At 47.5% G+C, this 27,701-nt stretch overlaps 1 protein-coding gene across 28 annotated transcripts in view; it reads right to left on the bottom strand.

Annotated features, from left to right (window-relative positions):
• Positions 1-20,231, bottom strand: part of DMBT1 (deleted in malignant brain tumors 1) — a 75,447-nt gene extending 55,216 nt beyond the window's left edge. For 15 of the 28 annotated variants that reach the window (XM_043925351.1, XM_043925349.1, XM_043925350.1 and 12 more), the window contains exons 1-9: positions 20,152-20,230; positions 9,741-9,797; positions 8,670-8,699; positions 6,713-6,742; positions 4,247-4,291; positions 2,868-3,191; positions 2,091-2,120; positions 1,470-1,496; positions 98-421 (exon numbers count right to left, since the gene is read on the bottom strand). In XM_043925351.1, coding sequence (XP_043781286.1) covers positions 98-421; positions 1,470-1,496; positions 2,091-2,120; positions 2,868-3,191; positions 4,247-4,291; positions 6,713-6,742; positions 8,670-8,699; positions 9,741-9,797; positions 20,152-20,212 — 928 coding nt within the window. In that variant the 5' untranslated portion in view covers positions 20,213-20,230. Of the gene's footprint in view, positions 1-97; positions 422-1,469; positions 1,497-2,090; positions 2,121-2,867; positions 3,192-4,246; positions 4,292-6,712; positions 6,743-8,669; positions 8,700-9,740; positions 9,798-20,151 lie in introns of all 28 variants that reach the window. The other 13 variants (XM_043925374.1, XM_043925378.1, XM_043925363.1 and 10 more) reach the window with 6 other exon arrangements.
• Between the last annotated feature and the right edge of the window lie 7,470 nt (positions 20,232-27,701).

Below are 27,701 nucleotides of genomic sequence, written 5' to 3'. Positions count from 1 at the left end.
AAGGGAAAGGGAATTGTAAAGAATGCTTCTCAGGGGGATCAGAATGTAAGTGAGAAGCCACACCCACAGAAGCCCAGCCAGCCTATTTGAGACCCACCCGAGCAGATGACGCTGGCGTCCTCGCTGTGTCCGCAGTTGTGTGTGTTCCAGGGGCTGTGGGAGCAGCTCCACAGGTAGGTCTCGTGCCCCGAGCAGCCCACATCGTCCAGGACAATGGGCCCTGAGCCCTGCCCGAACCGGGCATTTCCTGGGGCTGAAACGGCCCAGCCACAGCCCAGCTGCCTGCAGACCACGTTGGCGTCGTTGGTGTCCCAGCCGTCGTCACACACGGAGCCCCAGGAGCCTTGGTACAGGACCTCCACCCGGCCCTGACACCTGTCACCTCCGTTCACCAGCCTCAGGGCCAAGCCCGATTCGGTTCCTGGAAGGAGACAGGAAAAGTCACTCTCTTTGTCTCCTGAAGGAAGGAGTCCTGATGTCTGGGTGAGTTTTGGAAATCTTCCGAGGAAAGAGACTGAGTCTAGGTCTTGTTCCTTATCCAGAGCCCTTGACTGAAGCCTGGCCACCATCGCTGACCCACCAGCGACGCTGTCAGAGAACCGCGGCTGTGTGCTGTGGTATGAGTATTCTCTGACTGGTTCCTCACAACAGCAGGAACTCAGGAGCAGAGCTCAGCCTTGGGATGCCAGATGGAGAGGGGTGCCCACGTCCTGCATCCCTAGTGAGCCCTGGGACGGACAGGAGCCCGTGCATCAGGGTACCTGCAGACACAGCTTCCCAGCCCCCACCGATTGCCTCTTTCTGCTGCTCACCGGACTCGGGTCTCTACCTCACTTGACGCGAGGTTGCTCTGAACGTTTGCTTTCCACTTAACTCTTTCCATGTCGTTTTCAAACGCAAAACTTAGCCTGGATCTAAAATAAACCATGGACCCTCTCCCCATCACCAGAGTACATGGAGATGATTGGGGAACGGCACCTATTCCCAGCAGGCTGCTCTCAGTCTCTCCAAGACTTGTCATCAGAAGGTCTAGATCAAAGGGACTCTTTCTTCCTGCTGGAATGTAGACTTGGGACTGACCCCTGTCCCCATCACAGGAAGTAAAGTCAGAGTGAAGCCCAAACACATAAAAAAGCAGAGGTATAAAAAGTGGCTAAGACAGGTAGTCCTGGAACCTTTGGATCCAGCTGTACCTAAAGATAGAACTATGACTATGACTCTTAGACATGAAAGTAACTGAGTCCTCGTCAAGCTTAAGTGAGTGTCAGTTGAAATCCTACCACTTGCGAGCTAAAACAGCCTATTTAATACATTCTCTAAAGGATAGGTGAAGGTTATCCACAGTTTTGATGAGTAGAGGAAATCCCCGACATTGAATGGGGTGGTGTACACAGAGCCTTCACCCAAGATTTAGACATTGAGTGGAGTATTGAACACTGATAGTTCAGTAGGATCCAAGTGATGCTCACCATAATTAGTTGTCGGATACCACCAATCTGGAGGGGAAACAAAGCAGGATTACAAAGAAGGTCGGTAGAATCAAGGTTGGTCTAGTGACCTGTAACCGGGATCAGGACAGTGGGATCTGAGGAGCTCCATGGTCCAGGGAGAAGAGGCCTTTTCTGAGAGTTTGCTGTGAGCCCAGATCATGTTCAAAGGTACACACTCATCTGAGGAGGTGGCACAGCCCACAGAGCCATCAGCATGCCCTGCTGACTGGGTACTTCTTGGTAATAGCATCGCCTAGACTCCGTCTGGGGTGGAGGACAGGAAAATGCTCTGTCCTCCGGCATACTTAACTCTCAGTCCAGAGAATATGTTCAAGCAGAAATGACCCCAGGACAGACCACCCCATCACCCAAAGCTCTCGGGAGACACTGTGCAGCCAGGAAGTCCTGAAATCACTGAGCCAGTCCAGAGAATGCCTGTGTTATGGCTCATCTGGAACCATTTACGTGCTCTAGAGTGACCAGGGCAGGTACTGAGAGGTGGAAATCCTCCTCAGTCCCCTCCTGGGGCTACTGCTTGGGGGCCCTGGGGCTTACTCAAGGGGAGGGGACATCCCGGAGTCAAGAGGCAGCAGGACTCACCTGGCACAACCGTGGTCTGGGTCTGGGCAGCTGGAGGAGAGAGAAGGCAGGTCAGACAAGGTGCACAGAAGGGGCTCCACGGGGTCAAAGGGGGGGATGCTGAGATGCAGAGCAGCTGAGGTGTCAGTCCGTGCACCCGCTCTGCCATGGAGGGCGGGGCCTCCTGCTGAGAGGTCCCAGCAGACCAGCACCCCTTATTTCCAAAGTCAAGGTGATTGACTCTGTGTCTTGATGACACAGTGGATCCAGAATCAACCGCCAGGCTCCCAGCTTTTATGGATCCACTGAGGCAATGAGACAGGGCTTCAGCTCTAGGTCAAGTCCCATGTGTGATCAGTCAGGCTTGACCTTAGGTGATGACAAGGCGGGGTCTGGCAGGTCACACAGGGCCACTGCCCTGCTCACAGCAGTCCTGGTGCCCAGGTGCTTCCCAGTTCCTTGGAGGGGCCACGGTCCAGGACTCAGGAGGCAAAACCAGGGCCACCGGCAGCCCCAGCCCATGACCTCTGCTCAGAGACCTCCTGGCAGACCTGCTCTCTTTTGCCTCTGGCTTGCATGTGGCATGGAGCAGAAGGCATAGTGTCACTTTCAGTTTGTGTTTCTGTTCTAATTGTCTATCTACATTCCCAAAGGCTAGAAAAAAGCTATTATACTAAATAAGCAAAGCAGTAGAGGATTTCAAGGAAAAGGGAAACGTAGAGAATGCTTCTCAAGGGGATCAGAAAGTAAGCAAGAAACCACATGCAGAGAAGCACCCCCAGCTTGTCTGAGACCCACCCGAGCAGATGACGCTGGCGTCCTCGCTGTGTTGGCAGTTGTGTGTGTTCCAGGGGCTGTGGGAGCAGCTCCACAGGTACGTCTCGTGCCCTGAGCAGCCCACGTCATCCAGGACAATGGGCCCTGAGCCCTGCCCGAACCGGGCATTTCCTGGGGCTGAAATGGCCCAGCCACAGCCCAGCTGCCTGCAGACCACGTTGGCGTCGTTGGTGTCCCAGCCGTCGTCACACACGGAGCCCCAGGAGCCTCCGTAGAGGACCTCCACCCGGCCCTGACACCTGTCACCTCCGTTCACCAGCCTCAGGGCCAAGCCCGATTGGATCCCTAGAGGGCAGCACAGGGAACCACTTCATGTTTCTCTTGAGGTCACAGGCTTAAGGCAGGTTCCAGACTTAGGGGACTTCTAATGACTTTAGATCAAAGCAGTCCATCCTAAAGGAAATCAACCCTGAGTATTGACTTAAAGGACCAATGCTGAAACTGAAACTCCAGTAGTTTGGCCACCTGATGGGAAGAGCTGCCTCATTGGAAAAGACCCTGATGCTGGGAAAGATTGAAGGCAGGAGAAGGTGATGACAGAGGATGAGATGGTTGGATGGCATCACCGACTCAATGAACATCAGTTTGAGCAAGCTCCAGGAGATGGTGAAGGACAAGGAAGGCTGGCCTGCTGCAGCCCTTGGGGTTGCAAAGAGCCGGACACAACTAAGTGACTAAACAACAACAAATGGCCTCAGTTCCCTGGGCTGGGGGTCACCTTTGAATATTGGTGTGAGTTAACCTTCATCACAGGGAAATACACAGCGATTTTCTTCCCCCGGCCCAGGTTGCCAGGACCTCAGGCTCTCCTGGCTGTAAGTCTCAGCTCTCCTACTGGAGGGGACCCCAGGGTGGGTTACAGGACCTCTGCACCCCAGGCTAAAGGACCATGGTTCCTGCAGAGGGAACAAAAATCAGTGAGGCCTCATATGGACTCAGGTAGAGCCCAGGGAAGCTGGCCCCCTCAACAGATTTCAACTGCCTCTCCAGGCCCTGTAGCCAGTGACCCTGAATCCTAGCCTGACACGAGGTCTGCATGCATTGGTGAAGATAACATGGTGGGCATGGAGCATGGGGAACAGGACTCTCTTAGAGACAGAGAGCCAAGCTCCATCTTGGAGCTCCTTAGAGATGTCTCTGTGGGTTGATCCCTCCCCTATCTCAGAGTCAAGGTCCATGGAAGAGACACCCATTCAGTGAGGCCTTGTTCAGAGGCCCTCCCCCTTTGAGAGCTGAGCACCCCCATCCCTTATGCCTTCTGCACCTCTTCTGGACCAGATATAGACCTCTGGGTGCAGCAGGGGAATGAGCCCACAAGAATTCCAAATAGCAAACGTTACCTTCTGTTGGGCCCACTGTTGAGAGTTCCTCCGTGGCAAGTATAACTGCAGAGTGGAGAGAAGGAAAGGTCATTGGGTTGCGGCTCTCCTCCAGGGAGGACTGGCCCTCAAACTCGGCTCAGAAACGGGGCTGGAGGCAAAGATCCAGAAGCCCTGCCCACTGCCCCCAAGGCCGTGTTCCTGCTGAAGCAGAAGGCAAATCTGTCCCTCTGCCAGCCTTCAGTGTTGGAGGCCACCAGGGACATTCTTGGTTCCTGTTACCACCTCCTGTGCTTCCACAATCTCCATTCAAAAAAATCACCCTGTCAATGAATGGCCCAAATCTATTCACAAGACTAAACTTGAAATGGGCTTCCCCGGTGGCTCAGCAGTAAAGAGTATGCCTGCAATGCAGGAGACGCAGGAGACCTGGGTTCCATCCCTGGGTCGTGAAGATTCCCTGAAGGAGAGCATGCGACCCACTCCAGTATTCTTGCCTGGAGGGTCCCATGGAGAGAGGGACCCAGCGGGCGATAGTCCTTGGGGTCGCAAAGAGCTGGACACAACTGAAGTAACCGAACATGCACACGAACTTCAAATACCAAGTGCCTATTTCTCTGGTGCAAACATACTCCGAGATGACGACATCTACTGTCACTGAGATATTCCCGAGGGTGGCCCCAACTGGGAGGAAAGATGTTCCCAAAGATCCATCTCCAAAGCCAAGATACCTACTGCAACATGACTGCTTGGACAGAACTGCTCTCTTGGGGGACACATTCTCAGGTGATGACTGGATTCCACGGCCACATCCCATGCTTAGTGACATGTATGTACACACAGAAGCCCACATGGTAAATGCCAGAGGTTGCTCTGAGTCTGTGCGCTCAGTCACATTCGACTCTTTGCAACCCCATAGACTGTAGCCCACCAGGCTCCTCTATCCATGGAATCTTCCAGGCAAGAATACTGGAGTGGGTCACCATTTCCTACTCCAGGGGAACTTCCCGACCTAGGGATCAAACCTGCGTCTCCTGAGTCTCCTGCATTAGCAGACGGATTCTTTACCACTGTGCCACCTGGGAAGCAGGAATAGCCAGCTGGATTGCCTGTAGGCTTTTCCCAAGGTGCATTCTGGGTTTTTTTCTTCGCTCCACCTGCTGCCCCCTTCTGGTCATTTCTGTGAATGGTCCCTGCAGAAATTCAGCTTCCATCTGTGCCTTCCTGGAGGTCAGTCACCAGAAACCTGTCCCTCAAGTCCCTCCCAGGCCATTCCTGGACCCTCAGGGCATGCTCTGAAAGGGCAGGGATTGGCCTCAACACAGCCAAGCTGCCCTAGTGAGCACATGAAAGATGCTAATGGCACAAAGGGTGTGTTTGCTCTCTGTGGAGAAGGAGGAGAGAGGATCCATTTAGAAAGAATCGTGGACAGAGCCAAAGAGAACTGTTCTGGGTTTAAATCCCTGCCCAGCCACTGGCCTACCATGTGACCTGAGACACAGAACTTGACAAGTTACCTAACAATGCCCTGGTTCCCCCGTCTGCACAAAGTTAATTATCCTACTCACCTCAAAGTGCTGTTAGGAAGATTTCATGACAGTAGCACTTACTATGTGCACTAGTTGAGCACTTATTCTGTGCCAGCCAGTCTTTCAAATGTTTTTTTTTTTAAATACATATATATTAACTCATTCATTGTAAGAAAATAATTTTGTGCAGGGTACAAAGCAAGTCCTTGGGAGATATTAACTGTGTTCGGTAGAACTGACATTCATGGCAAGAAAGCGCACTGATTCTCCACCCCACCACCACCATCTCCTGACTCCAAGCTGAAGCTAATATCATGCAATGAATAACTGACAGGTAGAGAGAAGAAAGCTGAGCGCCGAAGAATTGATGCTTTTGAACTGTGGTGTTAAAGAAGACTCTTGAGAGTCCCTTGGACTGCAAGGAGATCCAACCTGTCCATCCTAAAGGAAATCAGTCCTGAATATTCATTGGAAGGACTGATGTTGAAGCTGAAACTCCAATACTTTGACCACCTGATGTGAAAAACTGACTCATTTGAAAAGACCCTGAAACTGGGAAAGATTGAAGGCAGGAGGAGAAGGGGACGACAGAGGATGAGATGGTTGGACGGCATCACCGACTCAATGGGCATGAGTTTGAGTAAACTCTGGGAGTTGGTGATGGACAGGGAAGCCTGGCGTGCTGCAGTCCATGGGGTCGCAAAGCGTTGGACACAGCTGAGTGACTGATGAGAGAGACGAAGGGAGAAGAAGGACACAGGGGACTGGTTGGGTGTGTCTCTGGTACACACCAAGGGTCTTGGCACCCCTGCACGACTCCTGCTCCATCCTTGCATTCTAAAGGGCAGGCTCTTGTCCTGTGGCCAAGGCTGCACTCAACCTCAGTTCGCCGCATCCCTGGCCAACCCAGCCAGCAAGCAAAGCCCCGGGGAAGGCAAGTAAAGAAAAAATGTCTTACCATCATTTATAGTCTGGAAATTCTCTTGATCTAGAAAGAAATACAGATTCATCTTAGTCGGTTCTGCTGTTTGTAAATGACACACGGGCACAGCAAAGGGCTTGAGGTTCACCTTACAATCACGCCAGGGGGCGCTGTGATTCAGTCTTGGGCTTGTGAGCCTGCAGCATCCTTGCTAAAATTGTTTGGAGTTTTGTAATAGAACTTCAAAACAAATGGGTCGGCTATGGGGCGTTCAGTAGTTTTAGATGTAATAAAGTACGTGTCTGTTTACCATGCCCCCTAGCACTAGTTGAGAGTCCCATGCGATCTATGCTCAGATATCACCCAGCTTATTTCATTCTCCTGAGTACTGTCTTTTCTGCCAAGCAGACTGCATTGATCTCCAAGTCTGAGGATTTTGTGGATGGTGAACCTTGTCTGAGCCCTCTCCATGGACTAAGCAGAAGATGTCCAGCCTAAGGGGATGGTAGAGGGGGACAGGATGGCACAAAATGCAGGCTGTGCCAGACTGCACGTTGCTTGCTGTAACAATAATTCAAGACGTGACCAAGGATTAGCATCCCGGAAATGTGCTCACGGATCCTTCTCTGGATTCGCCTCCATCGTCTCCATGCAGACTTAGACAAGGACTTAGAAGGCAAGCAAGAACTGAGTCTGAGTGGCAGCGGCCCTCCTGCCTGCTCTTCGCTCGTTTGCCCCCAAAGACGAACAGTGTTCTACCACCAATGGCAGGTGACACTTCTGAACTCCGTTGATCAGAAGTCCTTGTTGTTGTTTTTTTTTCCTAGAGCTTCAGAAAATATGCCAAAGGCACATAGTTTGGGAAATGGAACTTAGAGATAGGCCCCCATCAGGGCACTATGATGCTTAGATAAAATATTAGGGTGGGGGTGAGGGTAGGGTGACTAAGTCAGCTTAAGTCTATATCTGTTCCCTCGAGTTCCTGGCATCAGTACCAGGAATAACAGAAAAATGTTCTTCCTTCCTCCTCTGTCTGGCTAACTCTTACACCAGCCCTATACCTCCATTTACCTGTGACTTCCACGGGGTGGCTCTCTCTGACGGCTTGAGCACATGCCTCTTGCCAAGGACATCTCTCCCCAGCACCCATCACAGCTGTCCTTGTAACCGTGTGCTCAGAGATTACTGTCTATCTTTCCATAAAACCCTAAGTCGCTACAGGGGCCTGTCCTGTTTAGAAGGATCCTGGCAGCACTAGCTCTTGACAGATGAGGTGGCTCGGATGTTGAGCCCATTGTGAAAGATGTGTGAAAGTTCAATGTTAGCAATTCTCTTATGGAAAAGTCTTTACATCAATAAGCCAGACTTACGACGTAGCCAATAACCATCTGGGAAAATGTTTAAAAGCTGCATTTACTTGACATTAAGCAAAACGTAGACATTAAGAAAAAATAAGTTTAAAAAGGTAGCACTTAAAATATATGCATAGATCTTCTGTCACTTGCCTTGGAAATTCTTAGTCAAATCTTATAAGTGCATTGAAAACATGAAAGCTTAATTCAGTCCTGGGCCATGTAGCATGCTTGCTCAAAATGGGGTCTGCAGACCATCTTTATTTTCAGTTACATAAAAATGCAGATTCCTAAGTCCCACCCCAGACCATCCAAATCCACGTGTCTGGGGTGGGGAGGTGAATTCTAAGGACCTGCATTCAACCAAATACCCTAGTTGATTCCAATGTGCACTGAAGTTTGAGGCAAAGGCTAAATAAAATCAAAGAAAAAACTAACTCTATAACCACAGTCCATTTGTGCTATAGCTGAAAGAAGTTTCTATTGCCTTTGTATTTCCATAAAGGACACAAAACATAGTACCCAATCCTCATACCATTCACTAAAGTCCAAGGAGGCAGTGTTTATTCTTCAGATATAAATAGCTGTATAGAATGATAAACTTTAAACCAAATACAGGATACTGTTTTCAAAATACTTACCACGTGTTCTGGGAGGATCTGACTCAGAAACTATAAAAGAAAAAAAGAAAAATCAGACACGTGCACATTTCATGCACAAGGACCCTGAGCAAGAAATCCACCTTTGAGCCATTGCTTTTCTTATAGTAGACTCTGAGTTCACCTTCTTATAGTGCAATGAGAGATCTAGGCTTGCTTCCAAAATGCCTGCAGGGTGAAAGTCCACAAAGACTTGTTTTTTTTTTTTAAAGGGAGTCTGCATTTGTGTCATCTCTTCTCCTTCCTTGCACACACCCAAGGAGGCCCATTTTTAAAAGCTTAATCGTGGCAGATGATTTGAACATTTTCTAGCCTGGGGACCTGGGGTCACTCCAAAGTTTTACATCATACTCAAGAATTTTACAAGTGTTGTCTCAGCTCATCCTCATATAGCCCCATAGGGAAGCTGGCTTGAGTAGGTGACCCAGATCAACTGACCAGTAAGCGACAGCCAGATTGGTACTCAGACGGTTGCTCTTAACCATTTCGCAGTTCTGCCTCCCAGTGCACGTATATTTACCATTTGTATTATTTGGCTCAAATCATAGTCTGTGCTTTTGCACAAGCAGGTATGCTCATGCACACACAGGACTGCCATAAAAGAGGATTTAGGGAGCAGAAGCAGTTAGCATTTGAAGTACTGAGGCCAGGGTATTCCTTATTTCCCCAAGACTTGTTAGCAGCTCTAGAGAAGAAGAGGAATGTGATTCTCATCAGAGAGGCTCAGCTAGATCCTGCCGCCCCCCCACTGCCCCTGCCGCCCTGCTGTCTGTAACCCCTGCTGGACACCCCGTGGGGCAGCCTGGGGACCAGAGACCTTAGGAAAGGAGTGTGCCTGGACAGACACTGGCATGGAGCCTGGGGGCCTGTCTCATGGTCAGTATGGAACTTCACGAGGAAGGAGCTAAGGGTCTAGGTGGACCCCATCAGAGGAAACCCTTCCTGTCCCACATCTAAAACCCAGCAGAATTCTCTGTGGCAGTCCCTCCTGAGTCCTTGGGGGTGGCCTTGGGCACCACAATCGCCCAGCCCGGGGGGTTCAGATAGACTTACCAGAGCTGAGTAACTCCCAGAAGGCAGTGTCTGTGGTGTCTCTCGTTGTTGATGTTGCTGGAACAACAAAGAAAAACAGCCAAATGAGAGCTCTTCTGAAAACAAGCGTTAACGCCAGACGCACCCTCCCTCCCATCAGCTAATTTGAGCAGCAGAGAGAGTTGCATTGCTCTTTGCTTTGGAGGGTCGCTGGACCCATCGTTCATTAATTCATTGATTCACTCAGGGAATATGGACCTGACTCTGACCACACAAGGGGCAAAAAGCGGCGGGATCCATCACTGAAGGTAAGATGTACTCCTCTGGGGCTCAGAGGCCAATGGCAGCCAGACCTTGTCCATGTGCTCAGTCGCTCAGTCGTGTCCAATTCTTTGCGACCCCATGGACTGTAGCCCGCCAGGCTCCTTGGTCCATGGGATTTCCCAGACAAGAATACTAGAGTGGGTTGCCATGCCCTCCTCCAGGGGATCTTCTCAACCCAGGGATTGAACCCGTGTCTTCTGCATCTCCTGCATAAGTAGGCAGATTCTTTACCACCGAGCCACCTGGGAAGCCTCTGGCAGCCAGACTTGCTAACCAGTAATACTTCACCTTGGCCAATGAGGAACACAGTGGAGGGGAAATGGAAATCTCAAAAGAAGCAATTCCTGGGCTTGGAAGAAGGGCAGGAGGAATCCAGAGAGGACAGGCTCTTTCAACAAGGCTTAGAAGAAGGCATAGACATATGTCAAGAAAAAACAAGGTGAAAGTTGTTGAGTTGCCAGATAAAACTCAGGATGCCCAGTAAAATTTGAATTTCAGATAAACAATGATTTCTTCTTTGATGTAAATATGTTCAAAATATTACATGGAATATATGTATGCTTAAAATTTATCTAAAATTTGAATTTAACTGGATATATTATGTTTTTATTTACAATATCTGGCTACTCTCCAGTATTCTTGCCAGGGAAACCCCATGGGCAGAGGAGCCTGGCAGGCTACAGTCCACGGGAGATCCCAGCCAGACATAACTGAAGTGACTTAGCACTCACTAGATGGAAGGCATCCCAGCAGGAGCAGTAGACAAGAAGTTGTCTTAACTGTCCTTTAGGTGACTAACCCCCCGAGCCAGATCCACTGAACTCTCCATCCTTTCTGTAAACCTACTAACCACTAGCACTGGTGGGTTAATTTCTAGTACACTTGGCAACTTGCATTCCAACCAAGCTGTGTGATCAGTGAATGACAGATATGAGTCCTGAACCTGTTTATGTTGATTTTGACATAAATCAAAATCAACTTGACACTAAAATAAATATTAAGTAAATTGATCAAATATGGGTAGAAAAAGAAAGATGTTTTTCAAAAAATTAAGGCTGAATGCTTTGGAAATAAAATTAATGTGCTAAAAAGACATCAAGTGGGTTAGGCAGCAAAAAGGAGAAAGATATTTAAAGCAAGTGAATTTATACCCTCATTCATTTGTTCATTCAGTCACTCAATCATGTCCCGCACCTTTGCGACCCCATGGACTGTACCTCACCAAGCTCCTGTGCCTGGGATTTCCCAGGCAAGAATACTGGAGTGGGTTGCCATTTCCTACTCCAGGGGATCTTCCCGAGCCGGCAATCGGACTCACATCTCCTATGTTGCCAGGCAGATTCTCTACCACTGAGCCACCTAGGAGGTTGCTTTGCAAATGTCTTTCATTTCATACTCTACTTTAGAGAGACTAAAAATTAAAAGTTACAGATATGCCAAATGGGAGCAGTTTATGCAAGAAAGGTGCTGCAGAATGCAGAAGACCTCTGCTGAGAAGTCTATAGCAACAAATTGGCAAATCAAAGTGTGTTTATATGTTTTAAGATAAAAGGAAACATTTTAAATGTGTATCTATAATATTTTATGATTTTAAGCAATATTTTTGGGAAAAACAGCTGCCTGACCCAGTCACATTAGAAAAGGGTTCTTTTAGAACAATGGCTCTTAATTTAGTTCCATGAATATTCAGCACCAAGCAGCACCTGGGAATTTGTTTAAAAGAAAAAAAAAGCAAATTCTTAAGCCTCCTCCAGACTTAAGAGTTTACCCTGGAGGTGATGTCCAACAATATGTATCCATTCCAGGTGATTCTGATACACATTAAAGTTTGAAAACCACTGTCACAGGCCTGCAGCAGAAGTGTTTGGACAGAGTGGTAGGGAATAATTTATTCAACAATCACGCTCCTGGCAGAAAGTGAAGAGGAACAATGGGCTCTTGATGAGGGTGAAAGAGAAGAGTAAAAAAGCTGACTTGAAACTCAGCATTAAAAAAACTAAGATCAAGGCGTCCAGTCCCATCACTTTATGGCAAATAGAAGGGGCAAAAGTGGAAGCAGTGACAGATTTTATTTTCTTGGGCTTCAAAATCACTGCAGATGGTGACTGCAGCCATGAAATTGAAAGACGTTTGCTTCTTAGAAGGAAAGGCAAACCTAGACAGCAGGTTAAAAAGCAGAGACGTCACTTTGCCGACAAAGGTCCGTAGAGTCAAAGTTATGGTTTTTCCAATAGTTGTGTACAGATGTGAGAATTGGACCATAAAGAAGACTGAACACTGAAGAACTGATGCTTTTGAGTTGTGGTGCTGGAGAAGACTCCTGAGAATCCCTTGGACTCCAAAGAGATCAAACCAGTCCATCCTACAGGAGATCGGCCCTGAATATTCATTTGAAGGACTGATGCTCCAATATTTTGGTCACCTGATACAAAGAGCTGACTATTGGAAAAGACCCTGATGCTGGGAAAGATTGAAGGTGGGAGGAGAAGGGGACGACAGAGGATTGAGATGGTTAGATAGCATCCCTGATTCAGTGGACATGAATTTGAGCAAACTCTGGGAGATGGTGAAAGACTGAGGAGCCTGGCATGCTGGCGTCCAAGGGGAGGCAAAGAGTTGGACATAACTTAACGACTAAAAAACAGCAGCTGGATGCCTGACTCCAGCAGGCAGGGGGAGTGTGGAGATGACAGACACAGTGCTGCCTCTGGAGATTGGCTCTAGTGGATGAAGTTTAGAGACAAATGGTTAGGGGACAGAGAACTGAGAGCTCCGACTGTGGGATGCTGGGAGTCCAGAAGAAGATCTCCCGGAATAGAACCAGGACTTCTGAGCAGATGTGCACCAGGCAAGGGGAAGATGGGCTCCAAGGAAGTAAAACACTATAAATAAACTTCCCTTGAGAAGCAACCCCATAAGAATAAAACTATCGACTCTGTGTAAAGCTTCTTGGCTGTCTCCTCAGATGAAGAGATGAAGCGGGGTTCCAGATGGGAGGACTGAATATAGGACTATCAGTCATTCTAAACTAATTCATAGGTTTGATATCATTTCCATCAAAAAGTTTTTCTTGGATTGGTCTTTAAAAATTAATCTTGAAGTTTATCAAGAAAAATAAATAGGCTAGAAATGACTGATAAGTTCTTGAAAAAGAAAAAAATACCGATGGGGAGGGGGAAGGGACAATGTGGGTTTGGGACTGGGGGTCTTGCCCACCTATGAACCTGGGAGACAGGTACCTTGAGTTCAAATTCTAGCTCTGCTGTTTATTTGGTCTCTAAACTTGGGCAAGTCATTTATTCTCCCTCAGTCCTAGTTTCTTCATCTGTAAAAAGATAGTTATGCTAACCTACTTCACAAGGTTATTGTGAAGACAAAGTTAGAAAAATATATCAGGTGCTTAATTAATATAGTGTTTGTCATGTTGTCGGCATTCAAAAACTTAGGATTAGCTCCAAAATATTCAAAATAAGGCTATAAAAATTAAAGCAAAGTTTAAAATTTAAATTATTTTAGGATCAATTTAGATATTTACTTCACACCAGAAGGAAAAATAATTTTCAAAACCAAAAAACAGGATTTTATTAAACAAATGAAAACAGGAAACTAATTAAATGTTTATTTGATTTTTGTGAAATTTCTAGATTTTAAATCAACAGGAAATTACAAAGAAAAATAGCAATAAATTTAATTATGTAAAAATATTTGTGCAGAACGAAATCAAAACTTAAAGGCAAATAACAAATTGGGAAAATATTTGTCATCAATATAATGGACAAAGTGGAGAGAGTTTGTTCAACATAATGGACAGAGAGAGTTTCTATAAACCAACAAAGATGATACTAACTTTCACATACACAAAAAAATAGAGGATAAAAACAGACAGTTCAAGTAAAGGAATTTAAATGGCTTAAAAATTTTCACCATGACTATAAAGCAAAAAAATGCAAATTAAAATAACTGTACATCAATTTTTATCCAGCAATTCAGCCAAGAGTTTTGAATGGTAATATTCAGATTCAGCAAAGTTGCAGAAGATTGCATTTTCCTTTTTTACTATTGGAGAAAGAATTGGTAGATTGCTAGAAAATAATGTACCAGTATGCTTTAAAAATCTTAAAATGGTCAACTCTTTGACTCAGTAATTCCACGTCTAAGAATCTAGCCAAAGGAAATTATAATTTACTGAATGTGGACAAAGATGCATGAACAAGCATGATCTTCACAGTATTATTTATTATAATTACAGAAAGAATCTGAAAAGGGGTGGTAGAAATAGGGAGAGGTTGGCAAAAGGGTACAAACTTTCAGCCAGATGATAAATAAGATCTTAGGATCTAATGTAAAACATGGGGACTATAGTTGATAAAACTGCATCTATTATACAACCGAAATTTGCTAAGGGAGTAGAACTTAAATGTTCTCACCGAAATAAAAATAGATATGTGACGTGATGGATATGTTCTTAACTAGATGAGGGAGAATCTTTCCATCACGCATATGCATATCAAATCACCACAAGGTGCTCTTTAAATATCCTGTAAATTTCTTGGCCAATCATACCTCAATAAAGCAGAAATTTTTAAAAAAGAATAAAACCTGAAAAAAAAACTTCAATTTCCCAAAATCATGAATGCATGTTAAAATGTTCAGAATATAAACTATAGAAAAACTGTATGTTAAATGCTATCCTTTAGGGACTTCCCTGGCTGTCAAGTGGTTAAGACTCTGAACTGCAGGGGACATGGGTTTGATTCCTGGTCAGGGAACTAAGATTTGGCATGCCACTCAGTATGGGGGCGGGGAGAGGGGAAAGAAGGATGCCACTTCCATACACATGTAATTGGCAAGAAATACGTATTTTAATAAAGCCAATCTCAGGTGATGGGACGAGGTGTGCTTTTACCTTTGCTCTGTGTTTTTCTCTAGTTCCTACGCTCTCCACCCTAACTGCATTAAAAGCTGTGGTTTGAGGCTGAATGTGGGAGATGTGTTGTCTGGTAATGTAGGAGGCAGATTCTTTTAGGTTCAGAAGGAAGTGGTGTCGTAGGCTAAAGAAAAGAGCAAGGATGAAAGAAAAAGAAGACAAGGAAAAAATGAAGCTAAGGATAAAGCAGAGAGGGAGGAAGAGGAGAGAAAGAGTAGGAGGGGAGAGGAGGAAACATGTAGGGAAGGGAGGAGATGCTCTTACATCCTGGCAGTTACAGCATTCCCAGCACTGAGCTAACTGTGCTCCCCGCAGTATCTCCTTTTATCCTCAGGATATCCTTTATCAGATTATTACAGTGTCAGATTATTACACAGTCTACTTTATGGAAGTGAAATCCAAGGCTTAGTGATGTAAAACAGCTTATCAAAGGTCACACAGCGCTGACAGTGAAATTGATGCCGGAAGTCGAGGGCACTGACCCCAGAGTAAATATGCTCATAGCTCAGCTCCACCGCTTCCCAAAATTCAAGTGCAAATGAGATTCCGTTTCAACTTGTCAGAAAGCAAAGCATTCTGAAATAACAATCTTTAGTAATGAAGAGTTTGTGGTCAGCATTGCCCCTGACAGCACTGGAGTTGGTGGAGTTTGGGGCAGTAACAGCATGGGAGGTCACAAGTGCAGTCATCAGGCAGCAAATGGGCCGTTTCTAGGGAGGAATTTGAGGCACAGGGAGGGTGTGTCTTCTAATTATTACCTCCCAGCAATGGACAGGTATTTGGGATTCAGTGTCAGGTTGCCTATTTCAGGACAAGGGGAGTCTGGTCACTGTAATCCTCTTTCCCTTCCAACCCAGCTTTGGGGACTCAAAGAATAGCTAGTCCACCCTCCATCCCTGCCCTCCCCTTCTCAAGAGCCCAGCTCATACAACTGCACTCCATGTTCAGTGGTCACGATTATCCACTGGGAAGCAACATTCATGGCTTTCCTGTGAATGATCCCATTATCTACCTGGTAATGCTCTGTTCCCACCAGCTCCATGCCACAGCATTGCAGTGGGTTTAGGGCAGCCAAGAGTGGAGAAGAGACGTGTAGGATACTGTATGATATCACTTATGTGTAGTTTTTAAACAACACAAATGAATGCACATGCAAAAGAGAAACAAACAGATTTAGGGGCTTCACTGATGGCTCACTGATAAAGAATCTGCCCACCAGTGCAGGAGATGTGGGTTCAATCCTAGGTCAGGATGATCCCCTGGAGGAGGAAATGGCAACCCACTCCAGCATTCTTGCCTGGAGATTCCGACGGGACAGGGGAGCCTGGCAGGCTGCAGTCCATAGGGTCTCAAAGAGTCAGACACGATTTAGCAACTATACGATTGCTCCTGATATGGGGTCTTGTTTAGTTACTAAGCCATGTCTGACTCTTTTTGCCACCCCGTTGGACTGTAGCCTGCCAGGCTCCTCTGTCCATGGGATTTCCCAGGCAAGAACGCTGGAGAGGGTAGCCAGTTCCTACTCCAGGGGATATTTCCGGGCCAAGGATTGAAGCCATGTTTCCTGCGTCGGTAGGCGGATTCTTTACCACCGAGCCACCTGGGAAGCCCCAGTATGGTGCCTGGCTCCCTTTGAACTGTACATAAGGATGAGAACTACTTCTCAGGACCTGGCACAGGGCACAGAGCGGACGGCTCAGGAAGGGTTCTCCTGCCCTTCCCTTCCGGCCAGCGGGAGCCTCTGCCAGGCTCCAAGGGACGCGTGGTGTTGTACTAAGTATGCCAGACATGGTCCTTGCCCTCCAGGGACTCCCTGCATAGCAGGATCTCTAGAAAAATCCATAGAGCTAAGATGCTCTGGCAGAATAAGAGTGGCAAGCATAGGATGACACATTGTGTGTGTGTGTGTGTGTGTGTGTGTGTGTGTGTTGAGAGTACACGTCAGGGTTCCTGGATGGGACAATGCCCATGGTATTTAAAAAAGAGCAGCTAGATTTAGCCAGAGGTGAGGAGGTGGTGAGGGGAAGAATAAGCCTGTGTTCCAGGCGGAGGGAACAGCAGGAGAGCAGTCCCCATGGCAAGAGGCAGCTCCTGCTGGGTGTAAGGTGGCCAGAACAGATTCGCTCTGTACTGTAAGGCATCCTGCTGGGAAAGGGGCAGAACAAATAAAATTACAGGGTGGAAAACAGCAGGGGACAGGTTGGAACTGAAACCCTGGTGGGGGTTGTCAAGCCAGCTATGGAGAGACCCGAGGCTGGAAAGGAGGGTCCTGGGTGTCTGGTTGAGACTCAGGCTCTGGGCGTGGCCTTGGACTTCCTCTTCATTCTGGAACACTCCACAGCTAGATTGGACTGAGTGACCTAGCTCCCAGAGGGTAGCTTGCGCAGTAAAGACAAGGTGCAGTGAAGAGAGCTGATGAGGGAATAACTAGACATCTGTGGGACCTATTTAAAGGATAACAGAAGTGCCTACCCCAGCCCAATGTCAGCCACCTACGGACATCTCACAATTTCCTCCTTCTTTTTAAGGTGTTAATTATTGCCCAAATCCCTGAAAAACTGTGAAAAGGGGAAGTACAAGCATTAACACTTTTCCAGGAATTAGTTTGTAAGCAATTATTACTTTCTTATTTTGACCTTGAAGAAATGAGACCAAGGGAAGTTGAGTTTAAAAAAAAAAAAAAAGATTATTTCGGAATAACTTTCCAGAAAAGCTGCAGAAAATACACAGTTTCCATATCCTCTTACCCAATTTTCCCTCATGATAACATCTCATATGACCAAGCTACCTTTGTCACGATTACCAAACCAACAAGGGTACACTCCTACTAACAAAACTCCGGGCTTTATTTGGATTTCACCAGTTTTTCCTTTTTCTAGGATCCAATCCAACATACTGCCTTGTATTTAGGAAGTCATGTTAGGATTATGCCCAGAAGAGTAACAGTGGACGGAGCCCAGACACTCTCCACATGCCAGACTCCGCATGGGTGGCCCCATGTCTGTACGACCTTACGAAGCTGGAACACTACCCCCATTTTATCAGTGAGTAAACTGAGGCTTGCAAAGGCCCCAGAGTTGGTAAATGGCAAGACCAAAGACATTGCCAGGAGCAGAAGGAGTTTCACGGCCCCTTTAGCCCAGCACTAACCTGAACTCATTGACTTTTTCTCAAGAGTTGGTGCAAAGACTAGAACTGGGCAGTGTCTGCTGACGGGGTTTCCGCAGCACGGAGCTCCTCCAGAGGCTCCAGCGCTGAGCTGAAAGCCTCCGTTCCTCTCCTCAGCCGAGTTCTCCGCAAGAAACCGTGGGAGCTAACCAGCCAAACCCTCCACTCAAATTCAGTGGACCTCCTCCAGGCTCAAATCCTGGCCCAGCCCTGCAACAACTGCTGACCTTGGACAAGATACAGAACCTCTCTGAGCCTCATCTGCAGTGTGGATACCCAACTTGGGAGTTGTCTGCAGATTTAGACAAGAAAAGGTAGGTGTCTGTCTCGCAGAGTACCTGGTGCAGAGCAACCACTTTGCAGAGGTTTAATTCTCATGTCTAAAATGCAAATGTAGGCATGCGTGTCTGTGCACGTGTGTGCACATAACACGCAAAACCACAGCCCCCTCAAGCCAGTCATAGAGGGTGCCATAAGCCTCTCTGTAGATAGTGAAGTGAAAGTCACTCAGTCGTGTCCGAATATCTGTGGCCCCGTGGACTATACAGTCCATGGAATTCTCCAGGCCAGAATACTGGCGTGGGTAGCCTTTCCCTTCTCCAGGGGATTTTCCCAACCCAGGGATAGAACCTGGGTCTCCCACATTGCAGACGGATTCTTTACCTGCTGAACCACCAAGAAAGCCCAAGAATACTGGAGAGGGTAGCCTATCCCTTCTCCAGAGGATCTTCCTTACCCAGGAATTGAACCGGGGTCTTCTGCATTGCAGACAGATTCTTTACCATCTGAGCTATCAGGAAAGCCCCCTTTGTAGAGGAGGACAGGTCAATTCATTCCCTGTCCCTTAGGGGCTGACGTGAACCCCCTGTCACTTTTCAGAGCCAGTGCAAGACTGGGGATGAACTTCATATTGATAAAAGCCAGAGCTAAGAACACTGCCTTCCATTCTCCAGTATTCTGAGAGAGACACAGTCTCTAGCCCTAGTCTGTCCAGAGCCAGTACCCGCTGAGGTCCTCCTGGCAAGAGGGGAAGGCAGGTGTTGCCTGTCAGTGAGTTGCCTGTCACAGACCTAGACACAGAGACAGAGAAAGACAGGAGAACGAGAGAGAGAGACAGGCAGGAAGGGAGAAATGCTAAACAGACTAGCTAAACATCCTGTTCACTTAGCATCTCGGTAAAACGACATCGCGGTTCAAGGTCTCAGTGATTTGCACAGGGCTCTTTCATGTCCATTTTGTCACTTGACAATCTAAGAACACCAAAATGTGCTTAAAACTAATCTCCAAATCATTTATCTCGCTGGTCCAGTGGTTAAGAATCTGCCTTGCCATGAAGACGATGCAGGTTTGATCCCTGGTCAGGGAACTAAGATCCCACATGCCTTAGGGCAGCTAAGCTCATGTGCTGCAACAGAAGATCCCACGTGATACAGCCAAGGTCCCACGTACCCCAAATAAGACCCCACACAGCCAAATGAATAAATAAAGATTTAAAAATAAAGCAGTGACAAACATAGACTTGGAATCTTAATGATCTTTTCTGTGCTCAGCTATGTGATCTGATTTTGCTTGGTAAATGTTAATTATCAAACCAGACATACCTGCAGACAGAAGTCACATTAAGCGCATTTACAGGGCAATCTTTGCTGGCCATGTTCATCAATACACAAACCACAGGCTTGATCAATGATAACAAAGCTTTAGTTTCAATAATACACATTTTTCCTTAATTTCAGGAATTTTTCTAAAACCAATCAATCATTTCCTTAGTTGAGTGACTCACTGAAGACAATTGACATAGTGACTGGATTTTTCTAACTACAACCATTGCATTTCTCAGCCAGAAACAAAGCAAAAAATCTTTGCAATTACAATGATCACCAAAGAACTATCCCCCCACTCTTGATATAAAACTCCTCTTCAGATGAAAGAATAGCACCAAAAAACAGATATACTTTGCCATGATTTGGATTTACAGCAGTGAAAAACAAATGTAATAATTAGATATAATACCTGCAGATAGAATTTGACCCAATAAAAGACATATTTGAAGGATGACTGTGGAGATCCCCATTTTGCTGGGTTCTTCTCAATCTCAGTAAAAATGCCTTGATATTTATAGGTTCGTAGTTAATAGGAGGCGTGTCCTCCGGGATACTGTATTTGTATTGGTGCCATAAAGATAAAGGAAGTCAGGGACTTTTCTAACAATCGATGGCTAATCTGTGGAACAATTTAGGTGGGTTAGACTGATTGTCGTGTAACAGTCTGGCAATTTCCCAACTGCAAAAGTGCTGATATTAGCAGTGCAATTTCCAACTTCCTTCTAGGTGAACCTCTAAGTCTCTCAAGTGCTCCCTGAATATAGGCTTGACTTTAATCTGGGAGAATGTGAATGAATTTGTGGGAAGTCTGCTCCAAGGCTCAGGGCAGAGCAGGATGTGGGCTGCTGAGCAAATACAGGGCACGGTGCCAAGGGGAAAAGCATCTCTGGGATGGTTTGTCCTGGCAGGGCACTCTCCTGTTGGCCCCTGGCCTTGAAGAAATGAGGATGACATTGCAGACATGATTGGAGAGCAGAAGACATGAGAGAGATCTATGGATTCCACGGGCTTATATTAGCTTTAGCCACCATCTTCCGGGTCTCATACTCATTCCATAACCCAGGAACTGAGAAACATGTGACCTCGAACTGAACCACCTCCAACCATTCATAGGCTTTGCTTTCATGCCCTTGGTATTCACATTGCCTGACCCTTTTTTGCTGTTTAGTTGCTCAGTCGTGTCTGACTCTTTGAGATCCCATGAACTGCAGCACACCAGGCTTCCCTTTCCTTCACCATCTCCTGGCATTTGCTCAAACTCATGTCTACTGAGTTGGTGATGCTATCCAACAATCTCATCCTCTGTCACCCTCTTATCCTCCTGTCTTCAGTCTTTCCTAACATCAGTGTCTTTTCCAATGAGTCAGCTTTTCCTATCAGGTGGCCAAAGTATTGGAGCTTCAACTTCAGCATCACTCCTTCCAAGGAATATTCAAGGTTGATTCCCTTTAGGATTGACTGGTTTGATCTCCCTGCTGTCCAAAAGACTCTCATGAGTCTTCAACACCACTGTTCGAAAGCATCAATTCTTTAGCACTCAGCCTTTTTATTGTCCAGCCTGGCAAACCCACCAAACCAGCCTCCGACCTCCTCCAACTTTGCCCACAATCCCTCTCTTATGTAGATATCACTTTGGGATCCCTGGTCTTTATCACCAGACTGGTAAAACTCCCACAACCTACCTAGAAGGTTTCCTGTTGTTCTTTTTTTTTTTTTCCCAAAAAATTCTCTTGATGGTCGGTAACTCTTGGTCAGGAGCGTATGGCTTTCAGGACTTGCCTTTGTTATCCTGGCCTGAGTGAGCCCTGTCTTGCCTTTCAGCTGAGATGTGGACGCTATGAGATGACACCTCAGCTTCCTTGCCATGAGTTGTTAACCCTTGATCTCCTGCAGCTTCATTCTGGAAGGATACCAGGAACCCATGCCTTGTATCGGTCATCAGGCAGGATTTAGGGCCAGACGTCTGCATTAGGCTCCATCCAGATGAAAGTTACACTCAACCTTGGATTTCTTTTCTCAATCCTATAGCTTTTCCTGTTGTGGGTCCCCAATTCCTCCTCTCCCCTTGATGAGAAGAGGCACATTTCCGAGGGACTTCACTGTTTTCCATTGTCCTACTGGCAGCCCAACAATTGATGAGTGTCAGGTGACAGGAGAAGAGAACCAGGATACACATCTGCTAGGGAACTCGTAAGGCCAGATAGCACAGTGGATTCCTCTTATGATTATAACAGGAATGGTTATAGTTGGTTGTTATTGCTTATTATGTTATGATGGTTATTATGAGAGGGGGTTATGATTGTTTGGATCCTGAAGTGTTAGGTTTAGGATTATAAAAAAAAAAAAAAGAGTGCCGTGATTGATTAGTAACGCCTGTCCTGCGCAGAGCCAAAAAAGGAAAAAGAGGCAGGAATACAAAATATTCACAAGGGAGGAGGAGGTACAAAGGGTCCCTCCCCAACAGAAGCACACCGTCTTGTCTTAGAGACAGACCTGCATGGTGACCATTGCAATAGGGCAAAAGCACTAGTGCAGGTTGCTAAGGTGGGGGCGGGGAGGGGGGTTGGGCTGGAAACCATGTGACTCGATGGCAGAGGCAGTTTCTCTAAGGAAGTGAGACTAAATGCAATCAGGAGTCATTTGGCAACCACGAATGGGAACAGGAGTGACCTTCCAGGACAGTGTGGCAGTGAGGCTGGGGGAGGGGAATCCTGCCCGAACACTGGAGAGAAAGCCCCATGGATAACTGTTACAAAGGACAGCACCCCTTCCTCATTCTTGTCATTGCGATGACTCCATCCTCTACCCCCTGTGGTCAGCAGTAAAGATCCTAACACAACAAGGGCTTGTGAGCTTTTTGTTCAGAAGATACCAGGAAGAAGGAAGCAGAGGGAACCTACCCGTCATTCCAAAGCCCACTGGGGAGGCATCCAGGTGGGGAGACGGGTGAAGTCAGTGGAGCAGGAAGGAGGTGGAGGTCCTGGGTGTGCAGGAAGAAGACCATGGGGCCACAGGCCACCTGTCCTTCAACACCAGGACCCCATCCTGCCCCAAGGCCTTTGCGTCCCACAGCCCTTTATCAGACCCTGTTCAGAGAGCGCTTCCTCTTGTACAGAAAGGAGGGTCCTGGGGGGGCACACCCCTGTCAGAGGGCTCACCTCTCTCTCCCCGTCCCACTGACTAGAAGCATCTACGTCAACAGCATGTCTGGGTGGAAGGAAGAGCCACAGAGCTCCATTTCCTAACAAAATCTGCCATGAAGGACAGTGGGAAGAAGGAAAACTCATTGAAGCTCCAAGACTCGGCCCTCAGACCCTGTTTCTCAATGACCTTCCCCAGGTGGTTACGACCCTGTTGAAAGCTTGCTCTTGCAAACCCCAGAAGGAAACCCCAGGGCTGGACCTCAGTCCAGGAGGCATGGCCTTCACTGGGAAGAAACCCCTGTAGGGGTCATTCACAGCCTTGTTTAAGCAGCCGAACCCTTTCCTAAACTGAAATTCACAGGGAAGCTCCAAGTAGGAACAGGTCACTGGAACCATCTGGGTGTGGCCGGGGAGTCCCTGCCGGCTCTGCGAGCACCCCCAAGCCCTGTCCTCCCAGAGGGCAGCCTGTGGCAGGCCTGGGGATTCCCTGAGGGACCCCCAGGCCCAGGAGGCCCAGCGAGGCTCCTGGGGTTGCCAGGGCTCCGTCCGGACACTGTGCTGGGGTCCCCTGGGGGCTCCCCAGAGCAGGCACCTGCCCTCACGTTGGGTCATCTAAGCCCCTTACCCCAGAGGTTGACTCTACTTCCTGCCTGCCACCCTGGGCCCGCCCATCCCTATGGGGATCTCTGATCCCTGAGCCCGGAAGCCCTGTGACCTGGAACAGACCTGGGTGGGAAGAGTCGGGGCCTGTGGCCTCTGAGGCATCGCCGTTTGCTTCCAGACCGTGGAGGTCTGGGTGACCATGGCTCCCCTTCAGGGGTCAGGTTGACCCCTAACATCTAATTTTCCTGTCGCTGAGTAGACCGACTTAATTGTCAGCCACTGTTACCGTTGTGCCAACCCCTTGGGCATTGTGTACGTGATGCAGTGTTGCACTGTCACTCAGCTTTGCCCTCCAAGAGTCTGCTTCCCAACCAAGCTACCAGGGACCCGCACCCCACCCCAACCCCCAGCCTGAGGACCAAGCTGAGCCTCATCCTTTCCTCTGTAATCGGACGCCTCAAGCTGAACACGTGCTCAGTGGGCGTTGGCTGCTGAATGAAGGTGGCCGTCAAGAGCAGAAGCCTGCCCTCCCACCTTCCAGGGTCACCAGTAGCCTCGAGGAGGGGACACCGAGGTCCTGGGAGGGAAGGGACTGGCAGAGCCAAGCCAGTGTCCAGGGTGGCACAAACTGCCTCCCATGAGAAGGATGGAGGGCAGGAAGACTGATACAGCTCCCTGGTGAGTACGGTCCAACCTCAGAGTCTTCCAGCCACAAACACAGCCCTCTAGTGGCCCTTGATAATAGATAATAGAAGGCTCATCACATTCTTCTCTTTCTTAGGGCAGCACTGAAAGCCCTTACCATGGTCTATAAGGCCCCACTCAACCAGCCCCCATGGCCTCCCTCCACCCAGCCCTCTCTACCAATTGTCAACCACAGGGCCTTTGCACTTGCTGTCTTCTCTGCCTGGAAGACTTTTCCCCCAGAAAGCTATGAGTTCTTCCTCTCCCCTCCTTCAGATCTTTTCTGACATATCGTCTCCTCTGGGCAGCCTTTCCTGACCACCCTTGCACTGCACTCCCTCCCACTTTCCTGGCTATTCCTCTCTTCACAGCTCTTCTCACCAGATGGCCTCCTTATATATTACTTCCTCGTTCTTTTGCCTGTCTGCTCACACAAGCTCCACGAGGCAGGACTTTGTGTCTGTTTTGCTCACTGATGTATCCCCAGAATCTCAGAACAATACTTAGCACAACGTAGGTGCTCAAGAAATACTTGTGGAATGAGTTGACTGAATGAGAGTGGACAGAGAGGAAAGAGGAAGACTAGGGCTCTTTACCCAGATAGCTTGAGTGAGTTCTACGTCAACTGAGTGTCAACCCCACGCTACAGATTATGCTATCCATTCATCTGTTCAGTCAACAAATAAGCGCTGATCACTTACAATGTTCCAGGCACTGCTCCAGCTAATGGGGCTCAAGTCCAAAGTCAAATAGACATGACCCTTGTTCTCATGGGCTTACCAGGTGACGCTAGTGGTAAAGAACCCACCTTCCAATGCAGGAGACATAAGAGACGCAGGTTCGATCCCTGGTTTTGGAAGACCCCCTGGAGTAGGAAATGGCAACCCACTCTAGTATTCTTGCCTGGAAAAGTCCATGGGCAGAGGAGCCTGGCGGGCTACAGTCCATGGAGTCTCAAAAGAATGGGACACGACTGAGCATGCATGCACTCGGAGCTGCCCTCATGGGCCTTATAACTAAGGTAACATAGACAATAGGCAAGAAGTAAATCCATAGGGAGAAACATTTCAGGCTGGGAGGAGAATTAGGAAGGAAATGAGCAAGGTGATAGAATAGCGAGTATCTGTGGGAGGACTATTTGTATAGGGTGGTCAAAATCTCACACTAGCTCAATAACTGCTTCAGGGATTCCTCATCTAAGGCTCAGAGAAGTTAAGTAACTTACTGACAGTCACACAGAAAGTGGCAAAGCCAGACCTTGAAGTGAAGTCTGATGCTAAAGCCTGGTATTTTCTCACTGGACTCCAAAGCCTTTCCCTTTCCCCCAGAAGACTGTTTCTGTTCAAATAGTGGGACTTGTGTCTAATTGCCCTCCACCGCAGGAGGCCCTGCTGTGCAGAAACATTCAAAGGAACAGATAGAGAAGGAAAACTGGCTCTGGGGTCATCAGAACAAGTGCAGAATTTTTTTACATATGCCCCACAAAAGATGCTAAGTGGCTTCTCCCTGGAAGAGTGAAGGGAGAATGTTTTTAAAGGCAGCACTACATCTAGACCAACACGGTTAAAAGTGGTATAGGCAGCTTGTGGTGCCCAGTCATCTTGCAGCAAAATGGGGGGGGAAAGTCATAGTTGTGACCATCTCCCTGAAGTTATTTCCTTCTTCACTTTTCTCTGTTAAGGTACATAAGGTTAATGAAGCCCAACACACTGTCTCTCCAAGGGGGTTATGGCAACTGAGCAGGGAACCCTCCCTCGAGAGTTGTCATGCTGAGTAAAATAAGTCAGAGAAAAAAAGAAATTTCACACAGCATCCCTTATTTGTAAAAATCTACAAAGAAATGGCACAAATGAACTTATTTACAAAACAGAAGCAGATTTATAGACTTAGAGACTCACTTATGGTCACCAGAAGGGATAGGTGGGCGAAAGTGACTATTAGGGGCTTTGGGGTGGACATGTACACACTACTATATTTAAAATAGATAATCAACAAGGATTACAGGATAGCACAGAGAACCCTGCTCAATGTTATATGGCAACACAGATGGGAGGGGAGTTTGGGGGAGAATGGATACACGTATATGTATCACAACATTGTTAACTGGCTGTACTCCAATATAAAATAAAAAGTGAAAAAAAAAAGAGTGAAGGTCCAACAGCAAAGTGAAGGAAACCCAGGGTGTCAGGTAATGATGGGAATGGCTGTTTCAGGCGGGGCTGCCCATGGGTTGTCAGCATCACAGAGTGTTAGCCTTTTCAAGTTCAACTCACCCCAGTGTGATCAGATTCTAGAAAATCCAGTTACACTAATTACACTCGCCAGACACCAACTGGTGAGCCAGGAAGACCAATTCATTCATTTGCAATAGGAGTATCCTTTGACTAAAGAACTGTTTTGCTTGAAAGTTCAAATTATATGCCAATAATTTGCTTGGGGAACAAAGAATGAGAACAAGGAAATTGCTCAGTGCCCAAAAGAAACTCTTACTGAGATAATGGAGCCTGTCATTACCCTTTCTTGGGAAGTCTCTGCATAAAGAACTGTTTTGGGTTCCTCTAAATGCTCGTCATTGTGGTCACCCTCCTACATCCCCAACATGCGTCCCCTGATAAGTGAGACCTAAAGAGACTCAGACAGACCACCTCCCACCAGAGCACAGGAGAGCTTGGGCCACAGCCAAATTGGTTCATTTCATAGTTTTTCATGTTCAGTTCAGTTGCTTCGAAAGGGTGGCATTTGACAGTCTTTTGTTAACTTAAAAGACAAGAACTCAGTTACTTTAGGAGAAGTCTTGTGGTCCAAAGGGGCTGGTGATGAGTCTATTGAAGGGTGTCCTGAGCTGTAGGAAGGTCCTTCATCCCCATCTCCTTCAACACCTTTACCTGTGACTGGGGAACAACACAGAGGGAGGGATGAAACAGAAATGGAAGATACCACTCGTATGCATGAAAGTCTAGAAAGACTGAACCACAGGCCAAGCCAACTGTGATTAAATGCACCCGAATCATACCTGTCCTTGAGTGTAAAAATCAAGTGTACTGGTCCTGGAAGGTGGAGGTGGTTGGTTTTTATACACGTCAGAATGAACCAGAAATATAATAGGGGTGCAGCGGAAAAAGGCACCACCAAAGATGAATGGGTCTTGGGCATCTTAGTTGTTGCTTGAGGGAACCTGAGTGAGGAAGAACCAGTTTCCCTCTGGATGGTCCAGACTGTACCGCAAGTACTAGCTCAGGTTCACCTGGCTATTTATTGCACGAACCCACTGGCTCCCACAGTGTGGTCCCTGGACCACCAGCATCGGCATCACCCGCGCACTTGTTAGAACTGCGGAGCCTCAGGCTGCAGAGTGGGCCCCTGTAATCTGAGCTTCAACAAGCGCCCCCGGGACTCCGAGGGTCATTCTGCACTAAACAAGCCTGCAGGGAGCGCTGCTGACACGGTAGGCTCGCTTTCCCACCCAGGTGAGAAAGCAGGACTCTGAGCTGCCGGGATGAAGCAGGGCCAGTGGTGGTGGGGAAGATGA

Source organism: Cervus elaphus, chromosome 15, assembly GCF_910594005.1.
Source record: "Cervus elaphus chromosome 15, mCerEla1.1, whole genome shotgun sequence".
Classification (NCBI taxonomy): Eukaryota; Metazoa; Chordata; class Mammalia; order Artiodactyla; family Cervidae; genus Cervus; species Cervus elaphus.
Note: the sequence above shows the minus strand (reverse complement) of the source record. Positions and strands in the feature narration are given on the sequence as shown.